At 37.0% G+C, this 17,782-nt stretch overlaps 1 protein-coding gene across 6 annotated transcripts in view; it reads left to right on the forward strand.

The window, feature by feature from the left end:
• The window catches only part of TNRC6A (trinucleotide repeat containing adaptor 6A), a 96,323-nt gene that overhangs the window by 26,702 nt on the left and 51,839 nt on the right, over nucleotides 1–17,782 (forward strand). For 5 of the 6 annotated variants that reach the window (XR_006267107.1, XM_043456481.1, XM_043456482.1 and 2 more), the window contains exon 4: nucleotides 5,405–5,426. The exons of the other annotated variant lie outside the window; for it this stretch is intronic. Coding sequence is in view for 4 of the 5 variants with exons in the window: in XM_043456481.1 (XP_043312416.1) it covers nucleotides 5,405–5,426 (22 nt within the window). In the remaining variant the exon portion in view is untranslated. The remainder of the gene's footprint in view (nucleotides 1–5,404; nucleotides 5,427–17,782) is intronic. 6 annotated transcript variants of the gene reach the window in all.

Genomic DNA, 17,782 nt, shown 5'->3' on the forward strand with positions numbered 1-17,782 from the left:
CACTCTAATTACTGAGGAGATTCTAAGAAAGGGAGGAGTTACTCAAATGATTTCTTTAAATATTCTGTTTTTTGTTTTTGTTTTTTATTTAAGGAATAGTTGACATACAGCATTTTAGTGCATGCTAAGTCACTTCAGTCATGTTCGACTCTTGTGACCCCATGGACTGTAGCCCACCAAGTTCTCCTGTCCATGGAATTTTCCAGGCGTGAATGTTAGAGCAGGTTGCCGTTTCCTCCTCTAGGGGATCTTTCTGACCCAGGGGTCGAGCCCAAGTCTCTTAGGTCCGCCGCATTGGCAGGTGGGTTCTTCACCACGAGTGCCACCTGGGAACTGTTTTAGTGGTTTCATGGATACAGCATAACGATTCAGGATATGTGTCTGTTGTGCAGTGATCACCACAAGAAGTCTATCTAATCGTGTTTTTTTTCTTGTAATGAGAACCTTTAAGATTTTAAATACTGTATTTTTAAAATATGTGAGTATAATTTTAAAGTCGCATGTTTAAATAATGACTCCAGTCGTTGAAGTTTACCTTTACATTCTTCATCACCAAATCTGAATCACCAAGTCAGTGTCTTTAACGCACAAATGATGATTTTTGTGGCATTTGGCCTCTCACAAAATCTGAAGTGACAGTTCTTCGTACTCTTCACTGCTCCATCCCTGTCTCACGGTATGGTTCATCCCTCACCCCAGCTGTGTCCCACTGAAACCACTGTCAGAGGCTTAGAGATATGAGGAGGGTTTTTTTCCTTTCATCAGATCTTCAGCTTTGATAGGGTATTGCTATGTATTCTGTATACACAGTAGTATCTAGGGATTGAACATAATATAAAGAATATTTAATACTGCTAATAAATGCTAAGCTTAGTAGACTGAACTGGCACTGTAAATAAGACTGTTCTCCGAATCCCACATAACTGGCTTACAGCTGAATTTGAATACAACCCATTGGTGAAATGAGGACAGCTGGTGTTTCTGTAGGCTGTTACCAAATAGTTCTTTAAAAACAAAACAAAAGGAAAAATCACCCAAGTTGGCACACTTACAGCCCATATGAAAGACTGTGAGTCACAGGAATTCTGCCTTTCCTTAAGCTTGTATTTGGCTGTAGTAGGAGCCAGCAGGTGTATCCAGGTAGATGACAGACATCTCCATAAGTCAGGGAGATGAGCTTGTTTATATAAATGTTGAAAACACGAATTCACTATGGTAAAAAGAATCTGTCTGTTTTATGTAATCTGTGTACACTTTTTAAAAGACGACGTATTTTTGTTTCTGAGAAAGATTTCAGATACTATCTGTTTTAATTCAGTGAGTTTGTGTGTAAGGAACACAAGCATTAAAATAAGTTAAGTGTCACCATCAGAGTGATGGAACAGGAATAGAATAGAAATCTTCTATTTCCCCCAGCTGATGGTTTTCAAAAACTCAGTGCCATGGCTTTATCCTTTTGGTACAGAACTTTATCTTGTACTTTTATTTTTTACCAACCAAAGGTGAACTTTAAAGCTGGAAATAATATTATAGTTTTTATAAGGTATTTAATAAATCTTTAAAATGAATACAGAATGCTATGAATACAGAAAACAGATTTAACAGTTCCTAATTGCCACTGTGGCAACTTAAATTTAATAGAAATTCAAATTCAGACTATGAGTTAGTCTATTTTAAATGAGAAACTAGATAACATAATTCCTTACATAAACAATCAGACAAAGCTCACTATACTATTTATACTATGATAGTTTTTCTAATTTTGTCTATTAGTTATCAATTTAAATATTTTAAATTCCTCTATAAAATTTTTTTACACAAAATTGCATGGTTTTTATTATATTTCAGTCCCAGTACATCTCTAGTTAATAACAGAAATCAATGACTAGATGATTTTTTTTTTAAGCCTTCTATTTCACATCAAAGAATTATGGCTGTTTGCTTATCTTCTGATTCTAGGCTCAGAAAATAATTTAATACAGCACAAGAATGTAGCTTCTGTACGTGAGAAAAGGACAACAATAGTAGCAATAGGTTGTTAGTATGAATTTCTCTTGTTTCTGGTTTTAGAAATTTCTAGAAGGAATCTTGAGGGAAATGTAGTGAGGAAGAAAAAGGAGGATGAGAAACAGGTTAATTACAGAGGGATAATTTAGTATCAACTTTACTTTAAACATGTAATTATAGTTCCTAGAAAGCATATAATGGTTGAGGGTTGGAGGAGAGAAGCACCAAGGCAAATTGGGATGTTTTGGTTGAGAATGTGTAGAAGTCAGTATTCATGAGTTACTGTGTTAAAAGCTTGAAGGGATTTTTATAAAAGGCTTTGTGGATTTAATGTGCTCATTTTGAGTTTAAATGAGAAGTAGATTGTAGGAAGCTTCCAATTTCATTCCTCCTTTTTGGAAATTTTAGTATTTACTAGTCCTGTCTCCCAAAGGTCATTTTGTTCTGAGACTGGGAATCTTACCTGGCACTGTTAAGACATTTTAGATGATTTGAAAGGGAAAAAAGCAAGACCTGGGAGCTGGGAGTGGGTTTGAGTCCGATCCCTTCCCAGTGTGAGAGCACGGGGCGCGGGCCAGCAGGGCTGAGGTCGCCACCCTCGGTCCTGTTTGCTGAATGCTCTCTGTCTGCCTGGCGCCGCCCCACGTGCTCGCCCCCTCTTCCCCCAAGCCCTTGATGTGAGTTCAGTCCTTTTAGCCTAGCAAGTCTGAGGCAGGTGTTTTGTTCCTGTCTTAGAGATGAGGAAACCAAGCTCTAGAGAAGTTAACTAATTTTTGACCAAGGTTACACTGTTCACAGTGAAGCCAGGAGTGAAAATGAGGCCGTTGGGCTTCAGACCCTGAGTTCTTAGCTGCTGAGGTGCACTTAAGGGTCGAGGAGCTGGGACGAGTTGTGCGGAGCCTGGCAGAAACAACAGCGGGCACGGCCCTGGCGCGTCTGCCCCTCGCCTTCACTGGCGCCCTGAGACAGTGGTGCTGGTTGCTGCGGGGTCGCAGCTCAGGTTGGTTGGTTTGTTTTTTAAGAAAACCCGTATTCAAAATAGAAATACTTTTGCTTCTCAGTTTGCTGAATCCTTTAGTTCTGTTGTACAAGAAGTATCATCCACAATGATACTTCACGTTGAATAAATAGTATTATTTGTCCAGAAAAGGTTTATATTTTACTTGAGCCTCATGAGAGCCCTGGAAAGGTAAGCAGTACAGTTTTTTTTTTTTCCCCTCCTGCTCCATTTGAGGGATTGGGAAACTGAGACGTAGATTTAAATGACGTAGATGTCATTTGAATGACAAGGTCATTTCAAAGTAAAAACAAAAAAATTGTTGAAGTTAATTTTAATATACTATAACCCAATATATCAAAAATATTGCTATTTTAACTTGTAATCAGTATAAAATATTATCAACGGGATAATTTACCTTTTTAAAAAATGCTCACACTAACTCTATCTCAGTGGTCAGTAACCACATGGGGATAGTGGCCTCATTTTGAGCACTGCAGACAAATACTCTTAAAATCACTGACCCCCACTTGGAAAACTTTCTTTTTAATAGTTTGTGTAATATACAGGGTCCCTGGACCAACTCAGCACAAAAACCTGTTTGAATCATTCCATTTGCTCCTCATCAGGAGCTCTTGGGTTCTGGTAACTAACATTCTTTCACTGTATTAGTTGGTGTTCCGATGGGCAGACTCCTTTGAGTGTCTCCTTGGTGCTGTTGTCTGTAGATGACACAATACTTGGATGAGGTTAACCACTGTTTTTAAGCAACATAGAGGTTTTTCCCCCAAAGGAGCTGCCATAGTAGATACCCTTTACGTTGTAAGGCCTAGAAGAGCAATACTGCATGTCTTGAGATTTAGTAATATGGCCATGGTTTCTATGTACTGTAGCCTGGTTTCCTTTGGAAATAAGCCGTGGAAGAAACCAGGAGAGTTAAACAAAAAGATAGAAATCCCCACAAAACAGTACACAAAGTCTGTTTTCAATGCAGAATAATTTCTGTGTAGATTTTGTTTCAGAAAATTATGTTATCTTGTTGTTTGGCATGATATTTATAACACTTGAAAGTATTCAGGTACTGAGTTCTATTTTTCTACAGCCAGATTTTAAAAACAATTTCTCCCAGAAATAAATGTTCAAGCTAGTTGACTGGTCTTTTGCCATTGTCCTTCCATCAATTTTTTTTTCTTTTAAATTTTAAATCCATATAAAGTAAAGATGAGCCTCCATTATTTTACTTTTTACTAGTCCTCTAAAACTTGGTAAAGCAATTAAGTGCCTTGATTTACTCTCTGCCTTTCTAGGCAAAGGTTCATGTTTGGTATGGCTTCAGTATTACAGTAATTGCCATACAGTGTTTTACCATGTAGTTCCATAATGATATAATTTTTTAAATGGTGTTTTTGGCAACAGTTTACTGTGATTAAGCAAAATTATTTATCCTGTCCTATGACAGTTTAATAAAAACGCTTATCTTCATTTAGAAACAATTCCTGATTATTCAGTAACTAATTATTCAGTCTTCCCTCACCTCCCTGCCTCCCTGCCTATCTGCCGATCCTTGTATCTTTTTTTTTTTTAGGATTCCTACGCAGTTGGGCATAATCAAAAACTTGATTTTCTCTTGTGGCCTTTGTAATCAGTTCTTATCGAGGCCCTTGAAGTTTGAGCCAGGCACCTTCGGGCAGTCCTCCTGTGCTCAAGCCCCTCCCCGTGTTGTATCAGACACAGTGCAAGTAGGGGCAGGCATGGGAAGCAGGGCCCACTGCAGTTTAGCTTCAGAACACAGTCATTTGAATTGAATTGTCAGATGTGTAGGAAGAGACAAATATGTTTCAAAATTTTTCCCACCCCAAAATACCTAATTGTTAGCTATGTTTAACTGCAGCAGCCTAACTTCCAGGAGGTAAATTTGTTACTAGTTTGGCCAAAGAAGTTATATGCAGCTTTTCTTCCAGAAAACATGATTTATCTTTTATCACTTGAAATAAGAAAATTTGAAGCCTTTTAAACATATGCAGAGTTCAGTAGATCCATTAAAGGTAATGGTGACAGCTATATAAAAATAATTTTAAAACTAAACGATGAGAGAAGTGCAGTTCCATTTTTTATTATATACTGTCATACAGTGGTGTCTTCTCCACTTTGTACCTAAAACATTTTGAGAATTTTTTTAAATTAATAAACGTTGTGTCAGGGACAATGGGGCACATCTGTGGGAAAAGCATGCTTTCTTTGCATATCTTTTCCTATGCAGTTCATCTAAATGACGAATTCCTTATTTAATAAAAGTGTATATGTCTTATGTAATAGTAATGTATGAACATTTTATCATAACAATCCATTTCTTTCAGTTTCATATTTACATTGTTTTTTGTTTGTTTGTTTTTATTTTAGGCCACTGAACAAAAAATCAAAGGTACGTTGTTTAAAGCTATTTTTTATTATTTTTTTCATTAAAGCAAGGTTGTTGATATGCATTTTTATTCATCTCCAGGATGGGAGAGAGAAGAGCGTGAAAGGAACAGAGGGGTGGGGGCAGACTTCTGCAGTGACATCACCTTGGAGTCTCCTTTTGGGGTTTATGGGTTATTGTAGTATATATTACCACTTTAAAAATACACTGTCTTAAGGCCTACCTTTCAACTATCTCCTTAAACACCATTTACTAACATACTCCCTGGATTTGAGTGTTTGAACACACGTACCTTTCCTGTAGTCCTCCGTCTAAAAGTCATCTTGTCTGGAGCTACCTCTAGGGCTTTATTCCTTGTTCTGTGTATACTGTTGTCTCCCACTCCTTCCTATAGGCAGACAGTGACATCCATTCTATGTTATCTCTGAGAATATTAGATTGCTAACCTTATGGTGAGGTTGAACAGCCCCCAGTACATGCCAAGCAAAAGACTTCAGGGTGGTGAGGAAACAGGAACTTTATTCCTCTCAGATCCTGAATCAGAATTTCTTCACCCTCCTAGAAATTAGTGAAAGGTATACGCTATCTGATGCTGAACTTCTTGGGCCTAGAGATTGTGAATTTTTACTTAAGGTAATACCAAAAGTATAATCTCTGCATTTGACCGATATCTGCACTCCGAACTGCCTGTTTCTATTAGAGGTTTATGTAAGGAGTTGGTTAAGGTCACATTTTTAGATGCAGTTGTTTGAGAGGGAACAGCCACAGTTAAGGAACACCTTTTTTGAGCTTGTGAGTCTCAAAAGATGAGATAGCCAGTCAAGGAAAATGATGAAATGGCAGAGGGATCAGCATGATTGAAGAGATAGAGACAAGAAATAACGTGATGTTAATGTGTACTAGTGGTATCCCAGGAGCGCTAAGTAAGTACCCAGTGCTGAGTGGGCAAGGTTAAAGGATTTTTCTGACAGAGGTTGGTAGGGGCCAAAGAGGGCCCTGTATGCTAAATGTACTAAAGGAGCCACTGAAGGAAGAGCTCAAGAAGAGGGTGACATCACCATTTGTTTTTTCATTCTTCTTGTAAATCCATCAGTCACTTACATGGAAAGTTTGGTTGAAATATGGGCAGGGATTTGAAAGATGGTGCCAACAGAAGACCCTGGGCAGAAGAGGCGTGTGAGCAAGAAGAGGGAATAGCCAGAGAATGAGTACAGGAATGTTAAAGGGAGACGGCAGAAGGTAGGCACGGAGGTGGGGGGGCCGGAAGACTTGGTGCTGATTTTTCCATGTAAAGGTCATGGTCATAAGCTGTGCTTTAGGAATATTTCTTTGTCAGTTGTGTCTAGTGTCACCAAATAGAAGCAGTTCCAAAGAGGGCAGAGAAGGAATAGAGACAGTAATGGGGATTTGAACTGAGGTCTTGGCAGTAGAGATAGGGGATGGATGACCGATGTGTGAGGTGTAATTGAGAGCGTTGGCAGCTGGTGACAGCAGAAGAGAGCGAAGGTGATACTGTGGCCTTGAACCTGATGTCTAAGTTACAGGGATGTGGAATGATGTAGGGAGTAGCATTGCCAAATTAATTAATTAACATGGGGAATTCCCTGACGGTCCAGTGGATAGGACTCTGTGCTTCCACTGCAGGGGCCACGGGTTCCATCCTTGGTCAAGGAACCAAGATCTCACAAGCCTCACAATGTGGTCGCAAGAAAAAAAAATTTCTTTTAGTAAGAACATGACCAAATTAGTTTTCTTAAAATTCCACTTTTATCGCACCACTCCCTTGGATAGGAGTGTTGAGTTGTGTTTGTTACTTTGCTTCGAAACCAAACTCCTAATTGACTTACAAGGCCCTCTTTAATCCGACCTCTCTAGCCAGCTTGTTTCCCATCACTCCTTCATAATTTTCAGATCCTTCTTATCTTTTTATGTTCATTCCTGTTTCTGTTTCTTTTTGATCCCATTTCTTAGCCAAGGATGCCTTTTCAGCTTTTCTAAACCTCTCAGAACTTATTTTCTGATGGATCCCTCCAGACTGCCATTGATCCTTCCCTTTCTGATTTCTTAAGATGTTGTGACATGTATTAAACTTGGGGCACAAAGTTACATTCTAACCTTAGATTTTTGACTGGTCCATGGATATTTGTTTCTTTAAGCTTGATCTTTGAGTGCCTGCTGTTTATATCCTCTCCAAACAGAAGTCATTTCTTTCACATCCATACATGAAACATGAACATATTTGAATCTTTTTTAAGAAACTTTTTTCTACAATTCTGAGAATGTTAGGCTGAGTGCATGAAGGTCACTTCAAAATACTTGGTTGTTTTGCCAGCTGTTTCACTCACTTTATCCTTCTTTGGATGGCAGCTCCTTTCATACTTGGTCATACTCTGATTCACGAAAAGTGTATCTGTTTTCGTGGTATGTATAATATCTGTATGGTGTTTGGGGTTTGCAGTGATTAGATTACAAATTGAAGTTTTGTAATACGGGTTTGGCTCACAGTTGATTTTTGCTAAGCTTAATTTTGGAATAATTTATGATTTACTGAAAAGTTGAAAAATAGTACAGAGAGTTCTCATATATACCTCACCCAGTTCCCCATTATTCGCTTCTTACACTTCCGTGGTAGTTTTGTCAAAACTAAGAAACTGACATGAGTTGATCGGTATTACTGAACTCCAGACGGTATTTCGATTTTACTGTTTCTTCTGTTAACTTTTCTGATCTACGACCCAGTGCAAGATAATTTGTTTAGCTATCATTTCTCCCTGATCTCCTGTGGTCTCCACACAGCGTTTTTATTGATATCCTTTAAATTTTTAATTGATTGCCAACATTTAAAACTCATGAGAATTCACCTTAATTCAAGATTATAGTTTATACTGTCAGCATCATTTTTGTCTTTTTGTATTATAGAGTGTGTATAAAGCCCAAGTTTAGTTACATGTGGCTTTTAAGTACTTGAAATGTGGCTAATGCTGCTGAGGAACTGAATTTAAAATTCTATTGGCCCACATAGCTCTAGAGCCTCCTCCTTCGTTGTTAGAGTCAAGATTTTAGTGCTCAGACTGAGCATAACTGATGAGGCCCGGCACTTCCTTTAGAAGTCTGCCTTCACGAGCGATTTCTTTTTCTAAGGCTGCTGCCACTCCCGATTAGATAGCACCTGCCAGTGTTGGTGTCATTCACTTGTGGGGCTGCATAAAAGCTGGGTTTTAGGAAGGTGTCAGATTCAGATCCCGACCAGCTTTGTTATATGAAAGCAATAGGATGTTTGTTTCTTGGTGCGGTGAACTCGTGGTTCATCTCACAGAAGTGTGGACCTTTATGAGTGACATATGACATTTTTGAAAATTTTATTCTTGTGACTTGAACTCTGAAAAACCATGAGGAGCATAAGTATTGGAATGTCTGAATATTTGAAGTTCCTTTTTAAAGTATGTATTTGAGTATCTCTTTGAAACAGCAGGGAAATGAGGGCTGAAACAATTATGATGAGATATAGGAATGAATGAATATCTTGTGGACCTTACACTGTGAAGGCAAGGAAGAAGTGATTGGGAACTCTGGAGAGAAAGGTCATTAAAAAAAAAAAAGCTTTCCAGCTCTGACACTGGCTTGTTTTGGAAGCATACGAAGGATTGTACATTCCTTACAAAAGAATAAGCACTGTTAATTTTTGTCAGCTGATAGTTATTTTTCTGTCTGTCTGTATATTATCATGCCAGGGCTTTCTTCAGGTGGTTTCATCAGCAAGCTGATTAGAGAAGGGTAATCCCCAGTGCTCTAAAGGAGATAAGGGGAGCTTTCAGATGGAAGCAGGAACAGAGAAAATTTGGGACAGATTTTTTGTTTTCTGATGATCACATAGGGAAGCATAGTTTATTACTGCTGTTCTCTTTCCAGATTAATTTAAAACTCATGAGACTTAAATCAACATTTGAAACATTTTTGTTTCTGCCACAATTAGAAACCATTATTTTCTAATCTTTTCTGTTTTTCTGTCAAACACAATTTTGTTACTTAAATCCGTTGATCTAGGATGTGATCAAAATGTTCAAGAGCTGTTAGCTCAGCTGCCTGTCACCTCATATTGGAGACATCAGGATCGGTAACTCTGAGCACTGACTGTGTAGCATGCACGGTGCTTTACATTTGCTTCATTTTATCAAGGTGAGATTCTAAATATCTAATCACTAACAGTGAATGGGCACCAGTGATGCAGAGCACTGTCCTGCAGCAGGCCTAAAAGCTTGATGTGCTAAGAGTGAAACCAGCTCTTAGCTATTGAATTTTGGGAAATACGTGGGACCCAGTGAAGGGACCGGAGCCGCAGGCTGGGAACCATGAGACTTCATGCACTGGATATTTAAAAACTAATATGGGAATGGCTTCCTCAGTGTGTACTAGTGCAGTATAAGCCTCCATTTAATCATTTCAACAGCCTTAGGAGAGTGGATAGCATTATCACTATTTACAGATAAAATCAAGACTAAGGAAGTTTAAGTAATTTGCCTGTTGGTTATGCAGCTGATTAATGTCTGAGTAAGGATTGGACTACTAACCCTATTGGTGTCTATGGCTTTGTTTTCTTTGAAAACATCCCTGTGGTTAGTTACATGGAAGACAAAACAGGAGAGCTGCACCATTGCCCATGCTTTAATAATATGCAGCAAATGAACTAAAGCAATGCGTCTTTTAAAAATACTACAGAAAGGTCTTTTAATAGTATATGAAAGTATATGTATACACATATTCCCATATGTATATGGTATTTCCCATTTGAGCACAAAGAAAGAAAGAAAAACTGTATTACCAGCATAATTTTTTTAATTAGAAGGGTTTTGACAGCTTTGTGATATGTGAGGTAGTTGGTTTTTCAAGAATTTTTAACGTTTCGTGAGACATTTATTGTGGGCCCACCCTGTTTCACGCACTGTTGTGGTCACTGTTGTGCATGGATAAAACAAACTCCCAAGTTCCTGTTCCCACTGTGTTACCATTCTCATCCTTGTTTTACTTTCAGTTCCGTTCAGTTCATTAGCTCAGTCGTGTCCAACTCTTTGGGACCCCATGTTTTACTCTAGTAAAGGTAAATGTATTTACCTGTGATCTCAGCTTAGCAGTCCATTTTCTCCATGAAATCCTAAGTTTCTTAATTGCAAAGCTTCCTACGATGATGAAATTCAGGAACTTTGGTGGCTTGATAAAAGGTCACTGTACCGCATAGATTTTCAGAGAAGACTGAGGCCCAAATAGTTTGTGACTTGAAGCACGTTGCCTGACCTTGTTCACGTAATGGCACATGTAGAAAATGATGTTTGTGGAGCTATTGTAAACAGAAGAGGCTGCTCTCAGCTGAAGATGACAGTCCCAGAGAGTCTGACCCCTAGCGTCCATGTAGCCTGTTTGTGCCCCACAGGTTGGGAAGGTCTGCTTTTAGAATTGGGACTTAGTTCAGTGTTTTTATTTGCAGTGTGCAATGTACAGATAACGACTTTTGTACTACAGGCAGGTATTAGGTGATATTTGGAAGACCAAGTTCTAATTCCAGATATGCCATGATAGTACTTTGGCTTTATGAGAAATTCTGAAGGCAAATGGGTGCTGACCTCTTTGAGGAAGCAGAGGTTCTTACTGATTAAGAATTTACTAATGGTGAATGTGTTTCTATGAAAATGTGTTTGAGCGGTATAACAGATAAGGTTTGTTAGCTGTGCACTAACAGGAGGTGGGAAAAATGGCCTTTTATTTCATGGGAGCCAATAAAAACGATTATTTTGGGGTATATCAGTCACAATTTTTCCTTTTCTCCTATTAAGAAAGAAAAATGATTTATATAGATTTATACATGTAAATCTAAATTTATGGACTCAAGAGGTTATAAAGAATGCTAAGAACCCCCCACTTTTTTTTTTTTTTTTTAGAAAAGAACCATTTTATTTCTACCAAATGTAGATGTGTTTGCTTATAAATAATAATAAATTATTAAAATTAGTAGAAATGATTTTGTGTATTTGGATGTCTGATGAGACTGGAGCAGGACAAAGGAGACAAAATGAATGTGAGAAAAGTGGAGATTAATGTAGTTAACAAAGTAAACTGTTGTTAGAAACGCGATTCAGAGACTAATGAGCCTATAGTTGTTGGTGGCTTGTGGGAGCATCCTGGGTTTGTATCCTGAGCCCTGAGATATTATGCCGGGGCAACAATTAGGTCTTCAGTTTCAAAGAAAACAAGTTAGGAATCTTTTTGTTTAAATTTTGGAGTAGAAATTGGGATGGATTAGCATGAGTAGCTTAATCAGTTTATACTAACTTTATAAGGGAAAACTCCAGACTAGGAAAAAACACATTATATATGATAATTTCACTTTATATGGTGGCTCAGTGGTAAAGAATCCACTTGCCAGTGCAGGAGACACAGGTTCGATCCTTGGGTAGGGGAAATCCCCTGCAGGAGGCCATGGCAACCCACTCCAGTGTTCTTACCTGGGAAATCCCATCAGAGGGGCCTTGCTGGCTACACTCCATGGGGTTGCAGAGAGTTGGACACGACTTGGCGACTGAGCGCCTTTATTGAGAATAGTAGCTGAGCTTCTGAATGCGTACTAAGAGCTCTCCCTCAGTGCCAGTAGCCTTAGTGAAAGTGCACCTGATAAAATGATATTTAAAGGCGGCATTTTGCCAGAAACAAATAAGGTAATCTAATAAGGTAATCCTGGAATTTTTGCGTAAACCAAGCATAGTGGTTAAAAGTCCAGTCTTCTGAGTCAGATAAACTTTGACTTGAATCCTGCCTTTGTAGTTCTTATCTCTACGACCTTGAGCAAGTACTATAACCTCTATCCTTGGGTTTGACTCTGTTAAAAGGAGATAATCTAGGCTACTTAATGTGGGAATGAAATGATATATAGAACATAAATCACAGGACCTGGAGGGTAGTTAATGCTGAGTATATAATAACTTAATATAAACACTGGTTAGAAATTTTTGATCTGTAGCTTTTAAGATGAAAATGTATACTACAAGGAACATTGGTTTGGAGGTCAGATTTGGTTTTAAGTTTTAGCTCCACCATTTACTAGATGTTTAATCATGGGCAACCTTCTTCTGAGCTTTAGTTGCCTTACTGGTAAAATTGAGGTAATAATTCAAATGCGTAGAATCATGTGAAGATAAAGGGATACTAAATGGCATGGTATCCAGCTGATATTGGTAAGTTTTAACTTCACAGCTGTGGTTTTACAGTATCTTAGCAACCTTTCAGTCCCTTGAAACATCATGCTAGTAGTTTCCCCAGTCGTTTCAGAGTTCCTCCTCACCCAGACGATGACTTGCTTTTTCCTCTCATTAGAGTAGAACCCAGCCCAACATGGGTGAATCACAGTAGTGTTTCTGCAATAGTGCAAGGAATATGAGGGTGGGATATATGATCTTTATAAGTTTGTCAGGCTAAAATTGGAATTTTATTTCTTTGATTTAAATATAAATCTGTTTGTTGGTAAAATGGAGTGTTATATGTTATTATTTGTACTTTTTTGCTCTTAAAAATTATCCATTCTTCTCTACCCATTTACTTTTTGAGCTTAAAGTTTTTGTTTTCTATTTACATGAGCTCTCTGTATAATAAGCTCATTAACATTCCATCTGATGTGTTTGATGAAAAAAATTCTAAAATTATGGACTGTATCATATGTTTTAGGTTGAGATTAGGATGAGATTCCAGGGAGAAATACCTAAGTGTCAGACCCCTGAGGGCTTACGTGTGTTTAAAAACAACGGCATTGTATAGTATTAACTGTTTAATTTTTCTGAACTTCATTTTTATATATACGGGAGTGTTTTTTCTAATTTAAAAAAATAATTTCTTCATCCCATATTTCTTAAATAGTTTGTATCAGTGATGGTGACAGTTCCTCTGTTATACAACTTTTGTGAACTTTTTTTTTTTTTCCCCCCAGTATGCTTGGGACTTCTGTTGTTCCTGTTACTGACTTCTAATTGAATTTTTAGGTATTACCCTTTTTTTCCCCTTTGGAGTCACAAAACAAAAGTTCTGTAAATGTTGCTACAGTACCTAGTAGAACGGTTTTCCAAATTTACTCAGACATGAGAACCACGTGATACATTTTTAAAAATGAAGATTCTGATTTAGTGAATCTGTGAGGCTTGAAGAACCTGGTTTTGGTTTGGTTTGTGAGACCCCATTCTCCATAGCACCTTAATTAAATTTGGGGATCACTTCTAGAATTGTTAGTTATATGAAGAAGAGACTTGAGGGCAGTAAATCTTTTTTTAATTTTTATTTTGTAGTGGAGTATAGTTGATTTACAACGTTATGTTAGTTTTAGGTGTACAGCAAAGTGAATCAGTTTGTGCATATACATGTATTTATATCCATTCTTTTTCAGATTCTTTTCTCACTTAGGTTATTACCAAATTTTGAGTAGAGGTCCCTTTGTAAAAAAATTACAGTAAGCAATTTTTTTTTCTTTTTTAAGCATGAGCCTCTGCCTGAAAAATAAATCTTTCATCTTCCCACTTCTCTGCATCTTACACATTTGGGCAAGATATGATGGAGAGATTAACCAAAGATCTTGGGACTACCGTATTGTAAATGTTGTGTGGGTTTTCTCTACCTCTTAAAGAAGATCTGTACTTTAGAACAGATGTACCTTCTTTCGGTGTTTTGCTGAAGAGCAGAATTTGTTAATAGGGTGATTTCATCCAGAAATTCATTAATGAAGCTTGGCAGAATAATTTATTCAGTCACCAAAACCTAGAGGGTTGCAGAAGGACAAATCAGTTCTGTTTCTCTTTGTGTTGGTAGTTTAAGATGGGAGATTTTGGGTAAGAAGATAAGAGTTCTTTCTTTGAAGCAGCAGAGCTAAGACCAGGAAAAGGTGTATTTCTGATTTCTCTGGGATTTTGAAATGAATTAAAACTGAGGGAATTCAGGAATTCCCTGGCGATCCAGTGGTTAGGACTCTGCATTTGCCCTTCAGGAGGTATGGATTTGAGCCCTGTTTGAGGAGCTAAGATACCACCACATGCCCCTTGGCATGGCCAAAAAAAGAAAAAAAAAAAAACACCTAAGTGAACTCAATTTAATGTTTGTTTTAAATTTGGGATCTAATTTTGAAGTGATTGTTTATATCTTGCTGTTTGGTATTTCTTCTGAGGAACCTTTAAACAAATGCTAAGATTTGGGACCTCTGGGGGGGTCCAGTGGTTAAGTCTCCACACTCCCAATGTAGGGGACAAGGATTGGACCCCTGGTTGGGGAACTAAGATCCCATGTGACAAAAAAAGAAAAATAAATTAAGATTTGCTTGTACCTGTATGAAATATAAATACAGTTTATTATATTTAACACTAGTTTTTAAGTCTTATTTTTCAAGTTCTCAAGCGGCCATTCAGTTCAACTTGTTAAGGATTAGGAGAAGTTAATGCATTGACAAGCATTTAGCTGTTTTGCACATTGGCTAATGGCAGTTAAAACTGCAGCCATTTATCCACAATGAAGATTTTAGCACTGCGTGTTTGTCAACCGAAAAGCACAGAGTTCCCCCTCTGTGCCTTTCAGCGTTCTAAAACTGACAGGTTAGTAAAGGACAAAGAATGTGTATTATACAGGGGAAGTATAATCCATATTGTTAAATCATCCAGTATGCTTATTAATGATAGCAGAAATGATTTTTATAGTAGTACAGTGTTTGGCCATGTTTTTAATAAATTTGACTTATAAGCTCATTATAATTGAATAGAATCGCTCTTCACATTTTCAGCTAGCTGCTTCTTTCCCTTCCCACCTCATTCTTAAAAGAAGATGGAATTCAAATTATTGGGCCTCATATATAGGGATAGTTGGCAAGCAGTATTTCTGTAGCAGTAAAATGACATTATGCCTTTCCTCCATTTTCTTCTGAAAGCTGCAGAGTGGGGAAGCAACAAAAATCGGAAACACCTATTTTTGGAATTTCTTAATATATAGAATTTTCTAATCTACTATGAAGTTTTTATCAGGTTTGTGCTTTGTGAAACTCTTGACTGCAAATATGATAATGTTGCTGTTATTCATCAGGAAAGCTGAAATAATTGATTTTTTATTTTATTGCCCATATTTGTTTTCACTTTCTCTGAATGTGAGTCAGATTCTTTAAAGTGAATGTTATTGAAAGCTACCTTATTATTTTAGTACAACTAGAATAATTAATTGAGAATTTAGGTTTAAAGAGATTATAATTACATATTAGAAACAGTAATAAGGGAGAAAGATAAATATTATACATGGTATTGCCTGATAAACAGTGAAGTTTAAATATACTAGTTTGTTACATGTTAACTTTTCTTCCCAAAGTTGTTTTATTTTGTGACTCTTAAGAGCATAAAATAATTCCCTGTAATAAAGGTTTTAAGGACTGTTAATCTATAGATGACACAAATTTTTAAAAAATATTTTAACGATTTTGTTTTCTAACTGACCAGCTTTCATTGGTATATGCCATCTTGCTTTCAAAGAGGTTGACTTTTGTTTTCCCATATAATGATACATACTGAGACTGGAAATAGTAATTCTATGTTAATTTAAGTTTGCCCAAGCACTCTATATTTTATAGATGCTTAGTAATTTTAACTATTTCAGTCCTTTGAATAATTCAAATGCAAATCTGTATGTGGTTTTTTATTTTCCAAACATCCATTTCATTTAATACTTCATTCTATTAAAATGAAACCATGTCTTAAAATGGCAGTTTGTATACTATGGTTGTTATTTATGCTTGTACTTTTAGAAAATTGGCAGTGTAGAGCCAATAGGAAAACAGTTATGCAAAGCTGATTTGTAAACTTCAAAAGGATAATAAAGGAAGATCTTGAGGTATTAAGATGTATTAATTGATGTTTTGGTGAGTTTGGTAGTAATACAAAGTGATTGATGGCTGGTTTGTATTTAAACTGTTCTTTAAATTGTAGATAGCTGAAGGAAAGTTCATTTTAATTTTTTTCTGAAATGTATTAAAATGTTAAATTTTTAAAATGTTATCTTAAAGAAGCAAATATTCATATATGATAATTTCAGTCATTAAGGAATAGGAGTACATAACAACTTATTTTTACAAATTTAGAGCTTGGTATATTTAGAACTTTGGATATTAAATTGTTTTTTATTGGTTTTTTATTTGAATGTAAGACTATTGCTATGGGTTTTTCTTTCCAATTAATAGATTTTTTTTTAGCAACAGTTTTAGGTTTACAGAATGAAATTATGTTTTTACATTTAAAAATGCCAGAAAATTAGGATGAAAGTAGGAAAAAGCAAAAGTTAATAATTTAATTGTAATATTGTTTCACAGAGTCTTGATTTGGAGTACAGTTCAGGAAGATGTGGATTTAAATTATTTCTTGAGTAATTTTTCCATTTTAAAAATTAAAATGCTTGTTTATTTCTGGGCCAATTCAAATTTTGCCTATCTCCTTTAAACTGCAAAAGACAAATTGGGTTATGGTATGGCCAAAAAAAAATGTAAAAGTAAACAATTGCAGTGAATATGTTTTATTCTAGCTGAATGAAATTTCTTCAGAATACTTATCTGGTATTGTGGATACTGTATTGTTAGGGCTAACTAGAGTGTCTTTTCCACATTAACAAGCATATTGACTAGGCTTGTCTTGTTTTCTGGATGTTGGCTCTAGGTCTCTTTTAGAGCAGGCGTTTGTGACCAGTGAGTTACTCAGCAGTGACTTAGCCAGTGACCATCACTGTCCTTAGTCTCTACTTCTCTTGATCACTCGGTCCTCCTTCATTGGTTCTTGAGTATCCCACCTCTTGAACGTTGATGTTGCAGCGTTTCATCCTCAGTATCATTCTGCGTTGTTCTTTGGATTCGGTCATCTCATATATGCTGACAGCTCTTAAGTTGTTGTTCAGCCAGTATTTCTTTACCGTCTGCTGTGTTTGGTTCTGGGAACACCAGTGGAGAAAGGAAGAAGAAATAAGAAACCTGTGCTTAAAGAGCACATTGCAGTGTAAGAGATGCCCCAGAGCTTCGTGGGAGTGGGGGGCATTGTCATACTGTACTTCTACTGTTGGCTGAGTCTGGGAGAGGGAGAAGCTGGCGGGCAACTGGTTGTTTCCTAGGAAAGGTGGTGGACAGAAATATTTTGAAGAAAGGAATGTCATAAAACAGCATGTTACCTTTTGGAACACTACAGACATTTGATGCAGAAGAGGAGATGTATGTGGATATAGCAGGGTTATGAATCTGGAAAAGTGGTTAACAGGGGCTGTGTTAAAGACTTTGCATTAATTCTGAGAGCACTTTAAAAATATGGATAAGATAGGGCAGAGGTTTG

Source organism: Cervus canadensis, chromosome 32 (genome assembly GCF_019320065.1).
Source record: "Cervus canadensis isolate Bull #8, Minnesota chromosome 32, ASM1932006v1, whole genome shotgun sequence".
Lineage (NCBI taxonomy): Eukaryota > Metazoa > Chordata > Mammalia > Artiodactyla > Cervidae > Cervus > Cervus canadensis.